At 45.4% G+C, this 22,060-nt stretch overlaps 1 protein-coding gene across 1 annotated transcript in view; it reads right to left on the bottom strand.

Moving 5' to 3' along the window:
- Window positions 1-22,060, bottom strand: part of RFX4 (regulatory factor X4) — a 132,943-nt gene that overhangs the window by 10,979 nt on the left and 99,904 nt on the right. The window contains exons 14-16 of the mRNA XM_059681761.1: window positions 14,852-14,971; window positions 14,353-14,514; window positions 1,090-1,249 (exon numbers count right to left, since the gene is read on the bottom strand). Coding sequence (XP_059537744.1) covers window positions 1,090-1,249; window positions 14,353-14,514; window positions 14,852-14,971 — 442 coding nt within the window. The remainder of the gene's footprint in view (window positions 1-1,089; window positions 1,250-14,352; window positions 14,515-14,851; window positions 14,972-22,060) is intronic.

The raw sequence follows: 22,060 nt of genomic DNA on the forward strand, positions 1-22,060 counted from the left end.
TGATCAATGATTCTCTCTTATCACTGATGCAATAAAAAAAAAATCTCTCTGAAATAATTTTCAAAATCTATTCTAAATGTGTGAGGAAATGCCCTAAGAGGCCCCCTGAAAAATAATGGCTGCACTACAGATCGGTCTGGGGCACCTGAACCAAGGGAAATAGCTCAAGTTCACCAACAGTCAGGCCTGCGCCTATCCTCAGGGTCACCGCCTTGCTGCATTATGCTGGGCCAACCTGAGGAAGGGACCAGAGAGGTCCTCCTCCTCCTCCCCCTTCCCCTCCCCCTCCCCCTGCCGTATCCCCCACAGCTGGTCTGTTGGAACCTGGCTCAGGAGGCTCCCCGCACCCACACAGCAGAGCCTCACTCTTGAGGATAAGGCCCCCCCCCCCCTTTTTTTTTTTTAACACCGTAAGTGTTTTTCAGAACACTGCTCGTTAGACACTGTAAGATTAGTGTCTTGTGATAAAGACAGTGCATAATGGCAAAAAGCTACTGTGATTCAGGTCACACTTTTAAATGGATTTGTAGTTTATTCATCACAGCAACATCACTGCACAACATAGGCAAAATGAATGACTGAATTATTCAGGGTCCAAAGCATCATTGGAACCCACAGGGATTCCCTGAACCCCATTCATAATTCCTGCCCTCCAGGGACCTCCAGCTCTCAGGTGGGGAAGCCCTCCTCTGAACAGTCATAAAAGATTGGGACCTACCAGGAAGCTTTCTAAGGCTGCAGAGCGCACAAAGAGCCACCAAGGGACGGTTGAATGGCGTGTGCAGCTGAGACTTTAAAGGAGTAAAGAGGGAAGAACACAGGCTCTGGAGGCAGACAGCTGCTCCGTCTGCACCCCATGGTTACCGGCTGTGTGACTCAGAGGAACTGAAAACTTCACCAACCAAGTCTCAGTGTCCTCATCTATAAAGTGGGGTCGCCTCGCCTGGTCGTGGTGGGGACTGCTGGGCACAGTAAGAACTAAACACAGGGTGGCGCTCCTCCTGCCCTTTGAGGAAACAACTGCCAAGTAAGCCCTGCTCTTTAAAATCACATTTAAAAGTGAGGCAGCAACCCAGGAAAGTCGCCTACCCGTGCTCCTCTCGGTGAGGATAAACTGGAATCCTGTGTGTGACCGAGGAAGAAGGCACGTGAGTGCTCCTCATACAGGGGAGCTGCTGGGAGTTTTCAGCGGGGGACCCCGCCGTTGTCACCGTGTAGGTTAGAGACCACGTGTATGACTGCATCGGTCCTGCAGAGACAAATTAAGGTGCATCAGTCCTAGTACAGCTCTCGCACTGCCAGCTCTTCCTTACAGCACTCAGGGGCTTCCCACTGCTCTTGACCTGAAAGCCGAAATATTTACAAAGCGTATGTCTCTCCGGCCCCCGCTGACCTCACCAGACGCATCCCCTACCCTCTGCCGTTGTTCTACCTGATCCAGCCATAATATCTTTCTTTCCCTTTTCCCCAGAGTACCAGGATTCCCAGGACCACAGGGCCTTTCCACATGCTCTTTTCTGCAACCTAGAGCCCTCATGCTTCCTTCCTTCAGATCTCAATATAGAGAAGCTGTTTCCTAACCCCAGGCTGGGTCAGATCCCACACTGCACTACAGTCCTTGATGGTGCCTACCACAATTTGTAATCTTACATCCATTAATGAATGTGATTTGATTAATGCTTATCCTCCCTGCCCCTCAACCCCAGACTATAAACTCCATGAGGGTAGGAGCCTTCTCTATTTTGCCCACCATTGGATCCCCCAGTGTTTAGCATAGAGCCTGGAGGTCAAAAGACTTTCAATAAAATTTTTTAAAAGGAAGAAATGGGAAAGGAAAGATAGGAAGAAAGGGAGGGAGGGAAGGAGAGAGAACAAAAGAAATCTTGGGGCAATGTAGCTCAGACAAGCCTAGCAAAATAAATTCTCAACACTCAACTCAACAGGTGTTAAGGACCCAACAAATTGCTTTAAGCAAACATAAGTAGATTATTGAGCTCTGCTTGCCCAGGTCTTTTTGAAGATTATTAGACAGTGACCCTTACCATGACCTATTCCATACATATTGTTAATTCCACGAATTTATTTTTTAATTGGATACCTTGAAAGTGCTAGGGACTGAGAAAAGAAATTGACAAAATTAAAAACACTCAAGATGCTTAAGAATTTTATGAGATGTTTAGAATTTAAAAATGGTAATTTAAGAAATAACTAATAATAAATAAGCTTATGTTATTTAATAAACTCATAATAACTGGACAATAAACTCATCAAATTAATTTCTGATAAAGTCTAGAATGTTGACATAGTGAAAATAATTAAGCCTATTTTGGAAGGTGGAGGAAATAGGATTCAACTCCTCTGTGTAGACACATGAAAAACTAAATAATTAGGAGGCCAGTTTTAAGAAGTAAAAAAGAAGCCCTGGCTGGTTGTAGCTCAGTTGGTTGGGTTTCATCCCACACACTGAAAGGTCACAGCTCAATTCCCAGCCCGGACTGTGGGCTCAGTCTCTGGTAGGGGGCATGCAGGAGGCAGCCAAACGACGTTTTGTTCCCCTATCAATGTTTCTCTCTCTCCCTTTCCCCCTCTGTCTTCCTCTCTCTCTAAAAATAAATAAATAAGTAAATAAAGTGACAAAATATTTTTTTAAAACAGAAGTAAAAAAGAAAACTTGATTCACTAATTCTGTATGTTCTGCAACAGATCACTTCCATCTTAAAATTCCTCTGGAAAGATAAAGAAAAGGTTTTCATTTAAAAAATGCCATCCATTCCATTCCAAACACTTTGCAAATAGCACAGGAGAGCAGCTGCCCTGCCACGGAGCAGGGGGAAGGGAAGGGCCGGAGGGTCAGCACTGCGCCAGTTACATGACAGAGACCCAGTAAGGAATACCTCTAAAGGTCTGTGAAAACAGCACCCTATTCTAAATACACGTGTTTATTATTAAAAGAAGTTTCTATTGAACCCTCCTGTAAATTAGAGAATTTTCTGGAATGCAAATAATGTCTTTCTTTTTTTATGAAGTGACACAGATGCAATCCAAGAGCATGAAAGGAGACACCATTTATTGAGCATCTAATATAGGCCAGGCACTGTGCTAAGTGCACTACAGACACCCTCAAAAGAAATAATATCCCCAGGTAGTGAAAGAAGTAGTTAAAACAAAAGTGGAGCAAAAAGTGCAATCAGGAATGAGATGAAACATGCATACCCTGAAGGTCTAGGGTCCTTCTAGGTGGGCCTTAAACTTGGCTTGGAGTTTTCCAGGAGAAATGCTATAAAGGGGAGCTGACAGGTTAGGAGCCATAGGACCAGAAACAAATCACTCAGGAGAATACTGTCCTTGGAACTCAGAACACACAGGAATTTCTTTCACACGCCCTTACAATGGACACCATATCTTGGGTTCTTAGGACGGTTCCTTATGTCAACACTAATTGCAGGCCACTGACGTCACACCTAAGTCCAGTTCAGGGGAACGTAGCATGTTAAACGTGCCCAAGGCCCCACAGTGAGTGGGTGGCCCAGAGGGGCTCTGAACCTAGTCTGCCCACCCTTCCCACTAACTCTACCGTAATGTCTCTGTCCTCTGGGTCCTAGTTCTGCCAGGGACTGTGTGTAAGCTCCTGGCAAGCCTCTTACACTTTATGAGCCCTTCTTTCATCATCTGCAAAATAGGGATAATAATGTCTATCTTGAAAGACGATTGTGAGGATTAACTGAGATAACATGTCAGAGCCTGGCACAGGGCAGGCTTTTAATGACAGGCAAGCACTCTTCATGAATTCAGGCATCCTTATGTCAGACCTGCTTAAAGTAGAAATCTCTATATTTCCCATTTCAGGTTGCAAGGAAGAAAGACAAGTTTCTTGGGTCAGATTCTGTCACCAGGGATGAAATATTTGAATAGCAGCAATAATTCAGCTAATGACAGCAAACTTCTACCAGGGTTTTCTGTAAAAGGCCTGGAGTCCGTATCTGCCAGTACGGCTAAAAGTACCTCACTTTGCACATCTACACGGTATTTTTCCTCCAGAAGATGACTTCAGCAGACTGTGCATGAGGCATCGTTTATAATACCTGCAAGAAGACTGGGAGGAAAACCCGGTGATTGAATTTTGTGTGATAACCCTCCTCTATATTTTGAACTGCCTATGAAATTACCGTTATAGTTTTTATTAAAACAGGTTATCTTCAAGTGGTAGGAATGAGGGTGGCTTTAATTTTTTTTTCATTTTGCTTATCTGTCTTTTTCTATAATGAGTGTGTATTGCCTCTGTGAAAAGAAAAATATTAAACTATGTTAAGCAAATTTTATAATTGGGAATGGAACTGGAGGGTGTAGGAAGTTTGCGAGAACAATGAACCAGCCACATCCAGCAAGTAATTAACCCTTGAAGCCCCTGGGACCTTAGGAGAGCACAGCGAGGTCAGCAGGGCTTGAAAGGGGGCAGCAAAGGGGGCCAGAGGGTTTTCTCTTCTCTCCTATCTCCCACCCCCCCAACCCCCCCCAGCATAGGAAGAGGCGGTGGTAACAGCCGTCACCTAGAGAAAGCAGCAGAAGTTACTTTTGCGTGAGCTCCTGGAGCACAGCAACTGTTCCGTATTCATCTCTGTATCCCCAACAGAGGGCTCTGCCTAATAGTAGGTGTTCAGTAAATTTCTGTTCTATTGAATTTGTTGTTGAAGGAGTAAAAGCTTCTAGAAACAGACGTTATCAAACAAAAAGCTAGTGGAACTCTTGGAAAAATGGGCTCCTGTGGTCTGGGAAACAAAACCCCTAAATGGCCATGTGCCAGCAACCTAACAGACCCACTCAGGCAGGCTTAAGCAGATTAACACCTACTGGCTTGGGTGAGAAACCCTTTTTGCCGGGGTAGCAGAAAAGAACACCCCTCGCACTCCCCTTCCTACCCATGGGACCTCCAGTGAGAACTGCTGCTGCTTCTTTCTTTAGGAAGCTAATAAAAGAAAATCTGTGCCGTTAACAGTTTGTGCTTCACTTTTAAGACGGCTCTAATTGCTTTTCATTTGCTGGTAAAACCATAACAAACCTTTTCTAGTGTCTAAGTCCCTAACTTTCTCTTCTTTTCCCCTCCCTATTCCTCTACTCCCATTTGAAAGTCTGAGGAGCGCGCTGGGAGCCCCTGATTTTTGAGAATCCTATAAAGAAAAGTTGTCCATGTTATAGTATTGAAATTGCTGGAGAGGAATATTTTCTTTCCTTTCTATTCTCAACAAAACATTTTATTCCCCCAATATTATTTTCCTGGAAGGGGTTTTAAACACAGGATAGAAAGGGTGCTTGGAATATAATAGGCAGTCAGTAATGACTGATGAATAATGATTGACTGATTGATCATCCAACCTAAACCAGACCTCATGCTAGTTTCTTTTTATACATCAACTCATTGAACCTTCACAATAATCTTTTCAGGCAAGTAGTATTACCTTCTTTTTTAGGTGAGAAAATTGAGGCCCAAGATTGCTCAGGTAAGTGGCAGAGTTGGGATTTGAACCCAGACCTGCCCAGCTCCAACGCCTTTCCACAACAACCACTTCTAACAGTTAAATGTGCATTTGAATCCCTGGCATTCTTGTTATAATGCAGATTCTGATTTGGGAGGTTGGGAGTCTGCATTTTTAACAAGCTTTCCAATTATGACAATGCTGCTGGTCCGTGGACCACACTGAGTGGCAAGGCTCCGCAACACACTGCCTCCTGCCATGCACCCTGCATGCTGAGGGCCACTGAAAGCCAGAAGTTGTGAGGCTGGTGCATACCGGTGAAAATTTAGGCTATTTCCCAGGTTCGCTGGCCATGCACTTCCTTCAGATCTTGGGCTAAACTGTTTGAACCTTTTCCCCACTAGGATTCTATGAACCATCCCAGATGTTGCTCAGGTTTTGAGCTAACCTAAGCCTTCTGTTAGTACCTTCCTGGGAAATAAGCGCCTTTAAGTATGTCCAGACTTTAGAGCTGCTCTGCCCTAAAACAGTAGCCACCAGCCACCGGTGGGTATTTAAATTTAAATGCAATTAAATATCCAGGTTTTTTTAGTTGCACAAGCCACATTTCTAGTGCTCAGTAGCCACATGTTGTTAGTGTCTACCGTTTTAGACAGCTCAGATTAAAAATGTTTCTATCATCACAAGAAGTTCCATTTGAACAGTGTGCTTGACAATATTTGATACTAAACAAGCATTTCATGTAACCTTCAAGATGGAGACAGGGAAAGAAAATATTTTATATATTTACTAGAGGGCCCAGTGCACGAATTTGTGTACAGGTGGGGTCCCTTGGCCTGGCGATAGGGCCGATCAGGGCTGGTTGGCTGGGGGGGAGGGACCGCGGGGGGGGGGGGGGGTTGGCCAGCATGGGAGGTTGGCTGTGGGAGCACAATGACCACCAGGGGGCAGCTCTTGCATTGAGCATCTGCCCCCTGGTGGTCAGTGCACATCATGGCAACCCATCAACCAGTCATAACAGTCACTTAGGCTTTTATATATAGAGAATATATACATATAAATCCCATTGGCTATCATCTATCCTCAATGTAATTGTACTTAAGGAGAATACTTGCTGAAGTGGGAAAACTCATCCAAGTTAAACTTGATGAATAGTTCCATGGCCAAACTCTGACAGAACTGAGCAGGGGCAGCAAACCAATCCATTCCCAGAGAGATGCTGATTGTGGTCTGGCCCCGCCTGCCTCTGCAGCTCCTCTCCTGCCACTCTCCCCTCTTTCCAGGCCCTAGTCAGTCCTCACCTGCCAGGCTTGTCTGCCCCGGGCCTGGGCACATCCTGTTCCCACTACCCCAAACATTCTTTTTCTCCCCCAACCTGCACTTGCCTGGCTCCTTGTTACCTCTTCAGGGAGGCCTTCTCTGACAAACAGCTAAGGTGGGTCCCTATTTTATACCATTCCATAGTATACCATTATTTTCATTAAGACATTTGAAGTTATATATTTACCTGGTAGTTTACTTCTGCATTGATTATCTTACCCACTAGAACAGGGGTGGGGAACCTTTTTCCTGCCAAGGGCTATTTGGATATTTATAACATTGGTCACTTTAATATAATTGGTCACTTCATATAAATTTATGTTACTATAAAAAAAACCTCCTAGATTGAATTTTGAGTCCCACCTGCGGTTGCCTTGGCAGGGCCAGACCAAATGATTTTGTGGGCCTTATACAACCTGCAGCCAGATGATCCCCACCCCTGCACTAGAATATAAGTATCATGAGAACAGTGACCATTCCAGACCCCCAGGTCATGGCACAGAATAGACACGAAATACAGGCAACGAACAAATGAATGGATGAGCAAATCCAAAGATCCCAACACCAAGCCAAGACCCTGATGCTGTGAAGTCAAGAGCAGATTAACCCCCTACTTTCAATCCCAGCTTACATTTCCTTATTTCATTCCTTTAAAGAAAAGGAGGCAGCATGGATGGAGGAGGAGGAAGTTCTGTGATGAGTCATCGCGGGAAGAGAGGCAGGGCCACAGTGTCCAGCATACCCCACTCAGTGTAGCTGCCCTCAGAATAACTGAGCTTTTGTTATTTGGAAAGACTAGGGGCCAGTTATCTTTGTTAGACCCTCCACTGGAGTAGAGAAAACGCAGCTGGGCAGGCCAGATGTTCTACAGTTAGGGCCATTTATGAGGAATGTGCTTTATTTCTTTAGGCATCCTAGCATCTCAGTGATTTAATTTGCTGGTTTTGTGTTGTAGGGAACCCATGGTGGGAAGGAGAAAACTTGAGTTTAATAGTTAACTTTTATTGTCATTGTTGAAGGAGGGAATACTTAAAATGACATCATAAACAAGGTCTTAGAACCCTTTGGTGGCCTGACCCGGACAGAGTGGGAGCTTCACGTTTTGCTTTAAGTGGCATTAAAGAATTGCAGCCCAATGCCATGTTAAGTGGGCAGGGCAGTTTGGTACCACCTGCCACACTCGCGAGGAGAAAGAGAGCCAGTTTTCCTTAAAGAGAGTTATCGTTTCTGAACTTTGCTGGGCCATAAGGGAGGTGGCAAGCTCACAAGGTTAGGAGGGGAAAAAAGGATGTATGGGAATCACAGATATCTGCTTGTGGAAATCTGCTGAAGAGGAACATTGAACCATTCTTTACCACGGCGTTGCCATCGACTTGAACGTGCCCAATCAAAATTGGCTATGCCTCAGGTTCAATTTTTGGTGCCTAATATTCCTTTCCTTTCATTTTTCTCCCTTTTAAAGGCAATTACTAAATACAGTCTTAAGAAAGCACACTTAGAAATACATGTATACGGGTGTGGACACAGACCTAGATATAGATAAGCCGAGTGGCTGTATTCCTAGTGCGTCATAACTCCTTATCTCTGCTGCTTTGTATTCACTAATCCTTGTATAAAAAAGATACAAAGGGGCCCTGGCCGGGTGGCTCCGCTGGTTGGAGGGTCATCCCATGCACCAAAAGGCTGCGGGTTTGATTCCCAGTTAAGGCACATACCTAGGTTGTGGGTTCGATCCCCTGATCGATGGATGTTTCTCACATTGAAGGTTCCCCCCCCCCCCTCTCTCTCTCTCTCTCTCCCTCTCCCTCTCCCTCTCCCACTCTCACCCCCTTCCCCTCTAAAATAAATACATAACATACATACATATCCTCGGGTGAGGATTTAAAAAAGATGCCAAAGGGTTTTGTGCAATGAATTGATTTTTTCTTTGTGCTAAACCAAGCAGACATAATTCAGTTCTCTTCCTCATAGCTGAGAAATGAAGTGTCCATCAAAAGTGAGGCATTGATTTGTGGGAGAATCATGGACACCCGACTGGCCTTGACTGTTAATAAGTCAGACTTGATATGTCCATCATCGGAGCACTGTCATTCAGAGTGGGCTAGATACCCAACCAAATCATGAGGTCACATATAATCTCACATAAGGTGTTAATAAACTGTTTTGGCTAAGGGTTTTATTTTGTTTTACCCACTTCTTTATTTCCTGTTTCTGGTTTGGGCCCTTTTCAAAAAACTATGTTTTGCTTCATTTATTTTTTTTTTTGTTAACCACTTCAGATCCTTTTTGGAAAGCAATGGTATATAAACAAGCAATAATTTAAAGATGGAAATAAAAATTAACTGGGCACGAAAACCATATGCTGAGTTAACCTTTTAAAAAAGATACATGGCAAATGCATTTTATAAGATGTATAATTGCTTCCCAATTTACAGTGTTGCCTAATGAAAAATTACACAAATCCCCCAATTTAGGAAGCCTACCATAATACATTTTTTATTTTGGTATATATCATCACTAAATAATTTGTGCTTTATAATGTAATATCTACAAAACCATACATGTTGTTAGGAAATTATATTTATGTTTCCTCCAAAACCACGACCCACAAATACATGCCAAGATCCAGTCTAATTTACGGATGGAGTATTTCAAAAGTGGTACTTGACAAAAATATTATACCTGGCTTTATGTAGGATGACATTTTTAATGCCCTCTGGAGATATCTGAGAACAAAGCTGGAATGTGCCAAAATCTTCAAAGGTTACAGTCATCTGAAGAGAACCTGGTTCACATTTGTATTTCTAAGAAGCTACTTTTATGACTCTTGAACACATTGCTCAGAAACCTCTGAACACGTTTATGGTATAGCTGTGGCTCTATCACACCTGCCTACTCGCGGCCTCCAAATTGCTGAGAAGAAAGCCAGGCCGACTCTGGCTGGATGAGAGTCTGGAAGAGACCCCAGAAGCCTCCCTCCACACTCCTGCGCCCGTTTCCATAGACGCTCTGTTTGTTATGTTGCTATGCGCAAGACAGGTAGCACTCAAATTGTTTCTGCTTCATAATGCAGAACTGTTTTATTTGCATAATTTCCCTGTTTATTTTCTTAGTAAGGATGTTATCACTGACTGACTTGCGTGTGTGTCTCTCCAGGTGGGGGCAGGGTCTGAGGCAGGATGACTCAGGTCACTGGCTCCTGGCTGTTCTTACTGCCCTGGTTCCTCTCCGAGGCCAGGGACTTGGGTGGCTGCCCCATAACTCTAGTCTGGGAAGATGCCCGGCCCCCTCGCCCCGCCCCGCCCCCAGCAGCTGAAGAGCTGTGATCAGTGCTTCAGTTCCCGTCCCTTGTTTATATTCAGTGAACAAAACTGTTCGCTATAATTAATTCCTCTTCCTGAGCCCTCCAAGCAGGAACTGCAACAACTCACTACGGAGAGAAAGGGGCGGGCGGGAGGGGGGTGCCTAATGTTCTTCCTCTTCAAAGTAGGAAACAAAACATGATTTGAGGTGCATCTGTGTAAGGAAAATCAAACTTTCCACAGAAGAGGAGAGCCCTCTGTGGCTGTGTACCCAAAATGAAATCAGAACTCATGCCAGTTACTGACAGCCCTACTGTTCCATACTCTGAAGCAGCGGTTCTCAACCTGTGGGTCGCGACCCCTTTGGGGGGGTCGAATGACCCTTTCACAGGGGTCGCCTAAGACCATCGGAAAACACATAATTACATATTGTTTTTGTGATTAATCACTATGCTTTAATTACGTTCAATTTGTAACAATGAAATTGGGGGTCACCACAGCATGAGGAACTGTATTAAAGGGTCGCGGCATCAGGAAGGTTGAGAACCACTGCTCTGAAGAATCCAAAGGGCCACTGAGTTTGCTGGCAAGTTTCTGCCCCTGGCAGCGTGCAGAGGAGGCAGGCACCTTACGGCTCCTCAGCATCTGCTCGCTTCCTCTCTGAGTAGCTCCAGTTCTGGAGACAGAAAACTTTGGGGAAGGAATTAACCAAAGGACTGCTGGCATATATACCTAGTTCCCTGACAATGGCATGCTCCCTTTGCCTCCAGGCCTTCGTACTACCTACTTCCTCTGCCTGTAACACCTTCTCTCTCATTGTTCAGCCTTCCCAGACCCTCCAAATACAGGTTGGAGGCCCCCTTCTATGCTCCCCTAATACCTTGACCCTTCTCCCAACTTAGCATCATCACTTTGCATTGTAACTCATCAGAGCCCTAACCTCTACACATTCAACTCCCAGAGGGCAGGGACTATGATTCTCTTGTTCACATAGCCAGCTCTCTGAACTGTTTAGTACACAGAAGCCACTAGAGAAATATTTATTGGATAAATGGATAGATATGTGAGCAAATGAATGGATAAAAGACGTCCTAAATAGAGCACTGTTACCCTATTTAGTTTTCAAAAAATAGCATTGGGTTCCTAGTCTATTCTGAAAGCAATTCTACTCTAAGCAGCACTAGGATATAACTAAGCCCATGCTATGAGGATCTGGAAGAAGATTCTGACTCACAGGGTGATGGAAACGTCAAGGATGAGTAGGGTTTTCTCTCACAGGATGGAAGGATGGTTCTGGAGGTGGAGGTGTGAAAAGTGATATGGAGAATGAGAGCTTTAGGGTTTGGTGGGAGGCAGTGAACTTGGGGCCCCAGCACTTTGAGGAGGCATAGCTTCAGGAAAATAAGCCCAGCAGGCAGTGTGGGAGCAGACAGACTAGAGTCCGGAGGCAGGTGACCAGCTTGAGAGTCACTGTGGAGTCTATGAGAGGTGGGGACAGCCTAAACCAGACGGCAGTAGTGGGATGGGAGGAATGGGTCGGTCCAGGTCAGTACTGAGACAACTGGACTTGAGAGGTGTGGTGGTGAATGCCAGTGTCTCCCCTATGCATCCCCCCTTCCCTACCTGGGGACACACATTTCCCAGCCTCTCTTTGCAGTTACATGAGGCCATGTGTCCAGGTCCTGGGTGATGGAATATAGTAAGTTATAATAATGTTATGGTCATAAGGAAATCCCTCTAATGTATGAAATGATTATTGTGTGAAACGTTTGCTGTGTGAAGACCCCAATACTCTGTAACTTCCAAATTGGTGAACACCCCACTATCTTGATGTGAACGCCCTAAGCCCTTAAAGTGTAAACACCCTGCTCCTAGCATAAGGCACACTGTCTGGCCCACACCGATAAGGCACAAGTTGTTTACTACCGGCTATATAAGCACCGGATCTTCTTCAGTCGATGTCTCCTGCCTGATAAGAGGAGGACTCCACATCGCTCCGTGAGACAAGCCCCTGACTGACTGCGCCGCTGTGTGAGCCTGACCCAACCGTGGCCGCCTGTCTGTCCCCATCTTTGTCATCGTCTTTCAGTGTGCATCGCCGGGTGGCCTTTGCCGGAGCCTAGGACCCACTAGAAATAGGTAAATAAACCTTATGTAATTGCATACTAATTCTGTCTTGTGTGTTCATATGTTCCGGTCTGGCTCAACTGTCTAGACATTGAAGTACCAGGGGACAGGCCGTTATTGCTGGCCTCTGGTCACCTGCGTAGTCCCACTAAGTCTAGGCAGATAATTAATTGGGGCACAATTGGGACAAAGTGGAAGTGCCACGTGCCACCTTCAGGTCAGGGCTTGACAAAGCCCTAGGGCAGAGGTCCTCAAAACAGTGAGCATCAGAATCACTTGGAGGCTGTTGTGCAAGTCACTAGGTCCCACCCCTAGAGTTTCTAATTCAGTAGGTGCAATGGGACCTATTAATGAGCATTTCTAACAAGTTCCCAGGAGATGCTGATATTGCTGGTCCATGGACCACACTTTGAGAACCACTGCCCAGGGCTATGGTGGAGGCAAATATTGAAGGAGCATTGTGCCTCCTCTCTGACCTAAACACCTCGCCAGCACTGTCTGCAAGCATGAACCAGATGTTTATTGTGTTAGCACCATCCATGTCTGGATATGTTTGTTACACTGGCTTAGCCGATCCTAATACAGAAGTTTAGGGGGAACAGTAGAGCATGTTGGGATGGAAGGATAATGAATTATCACAGTCATAGCGAGTCCTCCACTCCACAAGGACCAGTCCATCCATCCAGGGCTCATCCAGTGGAGGATCGTCCCTGCCTCTGTTCCTGTGAACCCACTTCTCTCTTCTTAGCTGAGCCCTTTGCGTCTTCCAAGGCTGCCTTTGAGTCTCACCTCTCTCCCTGTCTGCCAGCGCTCAGACGGGAAGGAAACTGATGGCTTCTCCGTCTAAACTCCTGCAGCATTCTCAGCAGCAGCCCTCATCTTACAGGCCTTAATAAGAGCAACCCCTTCCATCTGGATAGCACATCACTATTAACAATGCACTTGGGCCTTTTTTACCTCACAACCATGTGGGATAATGTGGAGGCACACATACACACATTCTCTCTTCATTATTATTATAATACTAGAGGCCCGGTGCACGAAAATTGTGCACTGGGGGGCGGGGGTGTACCTCAGCCCGACTTGCGCCCTCTTGGGAGCTCTTGGGGGATGTCCAACTGCCCGAGGGGGCTTGGGCTGCAAGAGGGCACAGGCCAGGCTGTGGGACCTCACCTCCCTCCAGTGCACGAGTGTTGTGCACCGGCCCTCTAGTATAGGGTATTTGTTGAATTGAATGAATGAATCTGAATGAATTCATTGATGTCTACTACTGACTATGGTACCCAGGACAAGGAATTTGACCTTCCTCGTCCTCTAGTTTTCCTCCATAAAATGGAACAATAGCTATCTTGCAGTGTTATTGTGAATATCAAGTGATATAGTTATGCAAAGATCTTTTGTATGTTATAAAGCAACATTTGGACATTAGTATCTACTATTATCCCTGTAACATCACTTTTCCATTTCAAAACCTTGTCTTGGCACTTGAGGTCCTCCAGGATGTGTCTCCAGCTTACCTTCCCAGCTGTATGTGACTCCTGCAGGGACCTATGACACTTCAGCTAGAGCTTACCAGTCTGAAAAGGCCGACACTTCCCTACCCCTGTGTGTGTGCTCACACTGGCCTCTGCAGACCTTTGTCAAAGTCAAGTTCCAGCTCAATTCCTCCTCCTTTGTGAGGTCTTCCTTGATACCTCTGACCAGAACCCCCCCTTCCCTAGGGACCCCACAGCACCAGTTTGCACCTCGTCATTCCCATGTCTTGAATATGGTGGTCATGCTTAGTAGATGGCTTTCCGTCTGACCCCTTTCCAGAGCTGCCTCTGTTTGTGGTTCTTGTTTTCAAGAATGTCTGTGTATTGTGTATTAATTTATGTTTTATATAATTTTAATCATTTTAGTGGCTTAGCTTTAGGAAGGGTGGAAATTTTATCATGTACTTTATCTGCCAACTTGAAAACAGAAGCCTAAAGAATAGCTGTACAAATAACTGCAAGTCATCTATAAACCCAGGAAAATACTCAGGTTTTGGCCTTGTTGGGGAGTGGTGCTAGAGGGATGAATGTTTATCCAGAAAGCTCTTGCTTTAAACGTCAACTCCCTACTTAGAGCCTTGGGGGACCTTTCATTACCTGTGGTGCTGAGGCCAGTGTACTCAGGGGATGGGTTGCTGACAGGGGAGGATGGAGGTGGCACTTCCACGGACGTGGCCGATTTTGCTGGAGAAAACGACGGCACTGGTGAAGGGGTTGGTGGGGCAGCATCTGTCAAGATAATCTCTTCTTGGACTTCTGCTACGAGTAGAGAAAAGGGTGGGTTCTTACAGCCAAAGGTCAAGCCGAGTTGTTTTTAAGGGGCTTTAAAAAATGACAGTCTTTCTGCTCTGTCATGTCACTCCTCTGCTTAAAGCCCTTCGTTGGTTTCCCATCACCATCTTGGCACCCAAGGCAATGTCCATATACAACATGCCCATTCTGAAGAAAAAGACGCGACTGGTTTCATGCCACATGACCTACTCGCCATAACTACATTCTCGGGGGTACAGAGCTAAATAAAGAACCACAGAGCACAGAAGTAAGGACACAAATCAAACTGCCAAATAGGGCAATGTCCAGGGCAGTGCTGGCTTACCAGTGCTTCCTTCTCCCTTCATGGCCCGCATAAGCTCATTGGCCCGCTCCTGACAGTGCAGGGATTCTAACAGGTAGAGCACGTAGTCATCAAACATCAAGTGAATTAGGTGAAAAGACCCTGGTGAGAGAAGACCCAGACAGAAGAGTGAGTCGTGTCAGCACACAGCTGCCCCTCAGACTGGTTAACAGCACAGGTTACAGTGTGCTCAGAAGATCTGTTCCGACTCTCAGTCCCCACTCAGCAATGATCTCATGTCAGAGGTTGCTCTTAATTTAAAAAAAAAAAATTTATTGATTTCAGAGGGGAAGGGAGAAGGCGAGATAGAAACATCAATGATGAGAATTACTGACCGGCTGCCTCCTGTACACCCCCTACTGGGGATCAAGCCTGCAACCCAGGCATGTGCCCTTGACCTGAATCAAACTAGGACCCTTCAGTCCGCGGCTGATGCTCTATCCCCTGAGCCAAACCAGCCAGGGCTCAGAGATTGCTCTTGTTCGCTGTATCCTCAGCCTAATCTCCTGCACAGCATAGGTAAGTGGCATTTACACTTTGTGGCGATGCTATCTTTTCCTTGCTCAATCTAAGAACCTTTGATCTTCCTCCAACTGCCTAAAAGAACTTAGAAAGAGGACCTCCAGGAAGGGAGGTATCATCATAGACAACTATAGTTTAAAATGAACTAGTTTGTGATAGACAAAAAGGAACCTGGCAAGGCCCATTTGATCAAAGTCCTTTCTGTGTCCCATTGTAGTTGATGGTTTTGTCCCCTCAATTTAAAACAAATTTATTTACTTTATTTTTTTATTTTTATTTTTGTTAATCCTCAGCTGAGGATATTTTTCCATTGATTTTTAGGGAGAGTGGAAGAGAGAGGGAAAGACAGAGAGAAACATTGATGCGAGAGAAACACAGTGATGGGTTGCCTCCGACCAGGGCCAGGGCCTGAGGAGCCTGCAGCCAAGATACATGCCCTTGACCGGAATCGGACCCGGGACCTTTTGGTCTGCAGGCCGATGCTCTATCCACTGAGCCAAACCAGCTAGGGCTAAAATTTTATTTTTCAATTATAGTTGACATTCACTATTATTTTATATTAGTTTCAGGTGTACAGCATAGTGGATAGACAATCCTAGATAATAAAAGCCTAATATGCTAAGTGTCTGGTCGGCTGTTCAACCAATCAAAGCATAATATGCTAATGATATGCTAAGGCTGCTCAACAGCTCGCTATGATGTGCACGGACCACCAGGAGGCAGACGCTCTGACTGGTAGGTTAGCTTGCTGCTGGGGTCTGGCGGATCAGGACTGAGCCAGACAGGCCAGACACGTCCTGGAGCCCTCCCGCAGTCCCTCTCCAGCTGGCCAATCTCCAGTGTCCCTCCCTGGCCCAATCATGCACCGGTGGAGTCCCTCAGCCTGGCCTGTGCCCTCTCACAATCTGGGCTGAGGGGCCTCCCCTCCCCGAGCGCACAAATTTTGTGCACTGTGCCTCTAGTCATATATAATTTACAAAGTGATCCCTCTGGTAATTCAAGTACCACCTGGAACCAGACTTAGTTATTACAACATTATTTACTATATTCCCTAGGCTGAACTTTACATCCCCATGACTGTTTTTTAACTACCAATTTGTATTTCTTACTTCACCTTTTTACCCAGTCTCCCCAACCTCCCTTCCCTCTGGCAACCATCGGTCTGTTCTTTGTATCTATGAGTTCGTTTCTGTTTTGTTTGTTCATGTATTTTGTTATTTAGATTCCACACCAATAGACCAGTGGATTAAAAAGTTGTGGTACATATACTCAGCCATAAAAAAATGAAATCTTACTATCTGCAACATAAGGATGGACCTGGAGGGTATTATGCAAAATGAAATAAGTCTGGGACCCCTTGTTAAAGATGGCTCAGCAAATACTTCTTTCCCAAACATTTGCTTTTTCAACTCCATATGAATTGCCTTCCAGCCCTCTGAAGTTCCAAACCACAGCCTCCTTTCTCCTGATTTGTCCTTGTGTCCCATATTCGTATGGAACCGTTTGTACATACATAATTACATTTTGTTATTTTCTCCTTTTAATCTGTCTCTTGTCAATTTGATTATTAAACCATCCAGAAGGTCTAGTTTACTTATTTAGAGGCCTTCTGGGACTCTCTGGCTTTATTTTTCTTGTGATTCTGTTGTCGTCACCACCACCATTATCATTGTCATCATTGCTGTCATCATCGTCTTCACACTTACCTTATATTGAGTGCTTACTCTGCTGAGACTATGCTAAGTACTTAATTAACACAGGTCTCTGCCTTACAACAAACTGTGAGATGGGTGGTATTATCCTCTGTTACAGGTAAAGAAATGAGTCTCCCATCAGTAATCCAGTAGGGATTTGCCTGTTTGGTTTAGCTAGTCCCGTGGTCGGCAAACTGCGGCTCGTGAGCCACATGCGGCTCTTTGGCCCCTTGAGCGTGGCTCTTCCTAAGCCTTAGGAGTACCCTTATTAAGTTAATAACAATGTACCTACCTATATAGTTTAAGTTTAAAAAATTTGGCTCTCAAAAGAAATTTCAATCGTTGTCCTGTTGATATTTGGCTCTGTTGACTAATGAGTTTGCTGACCACTGACCTAGTCTATCTCCTCATAGCAGTAAGACCCAGGTGGCATAAAGGACTGGTTCTATGGAAGGGCCATTGGAGTTGTGAGCTATATGCCCTTTCAAGTCTCAGAAGAAAGTGATGGAGCCAGTTGGGGGTGTTGGGGTAACTCCTCCTTGGTGGAATTTATCAATTTTCTCCTTAGTGGTACCTGGCTTCTGCACATCCCTCCGGCCCACCCCCATATCATTCATCTCAGATAGATTATTTTGGCTTAGGAAAGCTACAGAGGAAAATCTCTGCCAGAACTCTGAGGCCAAGTGGGTGCCCAGCAGGTCATGCACATCTACTCCTTTAGCCCCTCTCCAGGGAGCCTGCCATAGACTCCCATCCTTGTGCCCACAATGCTCCAGGCCAAAGTCTCCCATCCTGTACTTTCCCCACGTTCCTCCTCCAACCCAGGGGCTGTCTGTTTTTTGACCCCACTTGGAAATCAGCAAGGTTCAGGTTTTACCGAGTCACTGTGAGATACAGTCTCCAAGACTAAACTTTCCATCCACTTCCCCAAAATGGGTCTTGTGAGCCACTGGGGAGGGTAACTGCCCGGGCACTGGATCCAACTGCCCAGGTGGAGATCCAGCTCTGCCATTTAGGAACTGGGATCTTAGATGAGTTCATCTTTATAAATGTTAAAAACAAATTAAGTTGTTCATTGAGCCCTTCCTCATGGCAACCACTATGTTTAACCATTGTAGATTTATTGTTACAACTAATTCTCATCACAACTGTATGAGACAAGTGTTACTCTACTTCTCTAAAGGAGGAAACTGAAGCTTAGAGTGGTAAAGTTGCTGTCCAATGTCACACAGTTATTAAGTGGCAGATCTGGGACTTGAACCCATGACTGTCTGATTCAATCATCCAGCAACATGGCCCCCTAAAAGGGGAACAACAAACCTATGTTACAGAAGTACCATAATGAGGACAAATACACACTAGATGCTTAATAAATGCTAACTAATGTTATTATCGCTAAGGTCCCTTTTGTTTCTAATATTCTAAGATCCTATGACTCTCTTGTTCAGAGAGTCAAAGAAGTCAGAAGATAGCATCAAATGCTTAAAAGGAAACTATCTCCAAAATGAAGAAATATTTGCCAAGATGTTGCTCTAAATCAACAGGACGGAAAGAAACAACCCTCCTGTTTTATATGACAAGGAGACAAAGATCTGAGGAGAAGAAATGTTCCTAGGACCACACCGCTAGAAAACATCAGAGCCGGACTTGGTCATCAGCTCTCCAGGGGAAGTGTTCATTTGGGGGGTTCAAGCTCTCTTCCTTAATGGCTCTAATTTGTTACCCAGACAGTTTGATAATTTCCTATCATCTTTCAAACAACAAAAGTTTGTGGAGCTATTGCTACCTGCCTCCTATTGTGCTAAGTGCTCCAAGTGGAACAGAAACTTAAAGCTCCATAGTCCCTGACTCCACAAAAGCTACAGTGTCCTCAGTAAGCAGAAATCATTCATTAAGAGTATTGGGCCATGGCCAGTGCGGCACGGTTGCTTGAGTGTGGTCTTGTGCACTGAAAGGTCGCCAGTTTGATTCCCTGTCAGGGCACATGCTCAGGTTGTAGGCTCCATCCCCAGTCAGGGTACATGCTGGAGGCAGCAGATTGATGTTTCTCTCTCACATCAATGTTTTTCTTTTTCTCTCCCTCTCTACCTCCCCCCCTCTCAAAAACAATAAAAACTATTTAAAAAAATAAAATGAACACTGGTAGCCCGGTTGGAATGGCTCAGTGATTGAGCGTTGACCCAGGAACCAAGAGGTCACCAGTTCAATTCCCACTCAGGACACATGCCCAGGTTGCGGGCTAGGTCCCCGGTGCAGGGCATGCAGAAGGCAGCCAATCAATAATGTTTCTCTTTCATTGATGTTTCTATCTCTATCTCTCTCCCTTCCTCTCTCTCTAAAAAATCAATACAAAATACTTTAAAAAATAACACTGGTGTACTCACCACCTGGCTGTATTTAATAGTCCAAGAACTTAGCATGCTTTAACTATCCTTGAAGCTTCTCTTCCCACCACCCCATGATCTATTGTTTCCTAGAATTTGGTTTTACCTTTTATAAACATACAAAAATTCATTTTCAAATTAGAAGCAATAGCTAATTGAATTTATTTATATATTTTAAAATTTTTCTCATCTTAAAAGGGGGCCCTCAAATTCTCTGACAGGGAGAATTTGGGGTCTACACCCCCCTTCAGCTCAGTAGGCTTGTGACTGTTTTGGACAGCAAGGTGTGGAGGAAGTGACTCTGTTTAATTGGTGAGATTGGGTCATAAAAGGCAATGTGCCTTCCTCCTTAGAACACTCACACCTGGAGCCCCGAGCTCACCATATGAGAAGCTGAACTGTTCAGAAGCTACGATGCTGTGAGGAAACCAAGCCACATGGAAGGGCCACTACAGGCACCTTCGTCTGCAGTCCTGGTCCGCAAGTCATCCCAGCCCAGGCACCAGACACCTGAGAGAAGATGCCTCCAGCTGTCGACTCACCACCAGCTTTGGGCCTTCCCATTTAAGATCCCAGACATCTCAAAGCAGAGAAGAGCCATCCCTGCTGTGTCCTGCCCAGATTCCTGACCCACAGAACCCATACGCATAATAAAATGATTGCTTTAAGCCACTTAGCTTTGGGGTAATTTGTTACACGGCAAAAATAACTGGAACTTTGTTGTACTCCAGACCTTCACCGTGGCTTTTTTTTTTCTTCTTCTTGCTGAAATGCATCCTTTTATCATGGTGGTTGTTTTTTTTTTAAAGTGATGTTCTATGAGTGCCAAAGTCTCTCAGTCTTTGTATAACTGAGTATGTCCCTACTTTGCCTTCACTCTTGAATAATGGTTGACAGTGCTTTGTTCTCAATACTTAAAAGATACTATTCCATTGTCTTCTGGTACCTCTTAAGACTCACGATAGTCTAATTATTGTTCTTTTTTCTCATTGCTTTAAAAAACCATCAATGAGGATTAAATACATTTGTTTGGTCTTTCTGTACATGCATTTGAGCTCAGGGTATTTGTCTTAACTGTGGTCACTGGACAAGCGTGGGTTTTGTGGCCGGGCAAATTTGACTATGAAACAGAGCCCCACCATATTAACCTTGGGCAAGAAAGCCTGCAAGCTCTCTTTCCCCCTCTGTAACAAGGTACCCATTATTATCTGCCGTGCAGAGTTAACATGAGCATCAGGGGTAGTATGTGCTTCCCAAGCACTTGTTACCATGATTACCACTGTCTTGCCTTTGCTGCATCTTCTACTTCAGGTTCCTCATCTGTCACGTCGAGGGCAGGAAAAAGGGACCTCGCAGGTGGTTGTGAGAATTAAGTCAGAAAGCACCCAATATTAGGGGTCATGTACACGAGGCCCTCAATAAGTGTTACTCTGTTTTTATTATTAGTATTCAACTGGAGAAAGTTAGAAGAGGCAGTGGCAGTGTGGCTTAGCAGAGAGAACACAAGATCCTCAGAGCAAGAGATGCCAGGGGGAGCTCCACTCACGGGCTGTGTGCCCATGGGCAAGTTCCCTCCTGTCTCTGGATCCCTGCTTCCTCTCCTGCATACAGGGGAAGCGATTCCTGCCTCCTAGTGCTCGGCAGAGGCCTGAGTGACACCTCTAACATCAAGACTGCAATTTAGCAGGTTCTGGGGAAGAGAGCCAGGCCAGGACTTCCATGCACAGCACAGCCATCTGGAAGGCTCAGTGTGGCCGCTGGTCTGGCGGCCCATCCCTAACAGAACCACTCCCATGTGGCCTCCGGGCCCTGCCCGCCCGCCGAGTGAGTGAACTTTGAAGCGAGGCAGAAAACAAGTGTGTAAAAACTCAAAACGTGGGGGATGAGATGCGATGCTGCTCCCTTCGCCATCGAACCCAGGCTGATTTCAAGCCGCGTTGTGCCGCGGACTTCTGGCCCTCGCGTGGCCTTCCGATGTTCCCGTGGCATCAGGGGCAGCTGGTGAAAGCCCAGGGTGAACGGGCAAAGGCACCTGTGCCGACTGACACCAGGTAACCTAAGAACCGAGGTCAGAGCAGGCAACTGAAAATATGGTTGGTTGGTTTTTAAAATAAAAACTCTATTTTCCTCAGCTCTGCAACAACTCAAAGCTCATTGCCTGCTAGCCTACCTGTGCGACTAACTTGGCTAGAAACCGCTGATTGCTGCAAAGAAAGTCTGGCTACTTTAGTTCACAGCATAGGCTTTTTCAATGAAAAGGAATTAGGGAGAAAAGAGAGAGGAGGAATTAAAGAGAAGAAGGAGTCAACTACATTGGGGCCTTGACTTACGGGTGTCCCGACTAACGAGGTTTTCGAGATATGAGCCGTCTCTCGGCCGATTTTTTGCTTTGAGTTTCGAGCTAAAATTCAGGTTACAAGCCAGCTTCAGATACCCCACCCTAGCTGGCGCAGTGAACGTCACAGTGAACGCCACAACATCAGCCCAGCATCACGTGTCTCACTCGTTCACTTTTTGATTTGACATACGAGTAATTTGAGTTACAAGCTCCGTCACGGAATGAATTAAACTCGTAAGTCAAGGCCCCACTG

The sequence above is a fragment of the Myotis daubentonii genome, chromosome 2, assembly GCF_963259705.1.
Source record: "Myotis daubentonii chromosome 2, mMyoDau2.1, whole genome shotgun sequence".
NCBI lineage: Eukaryota > Metazoa > Chordata > Mammalia > Chiroptera > Vespertilionidae > Myotis > Myotis daubentonii.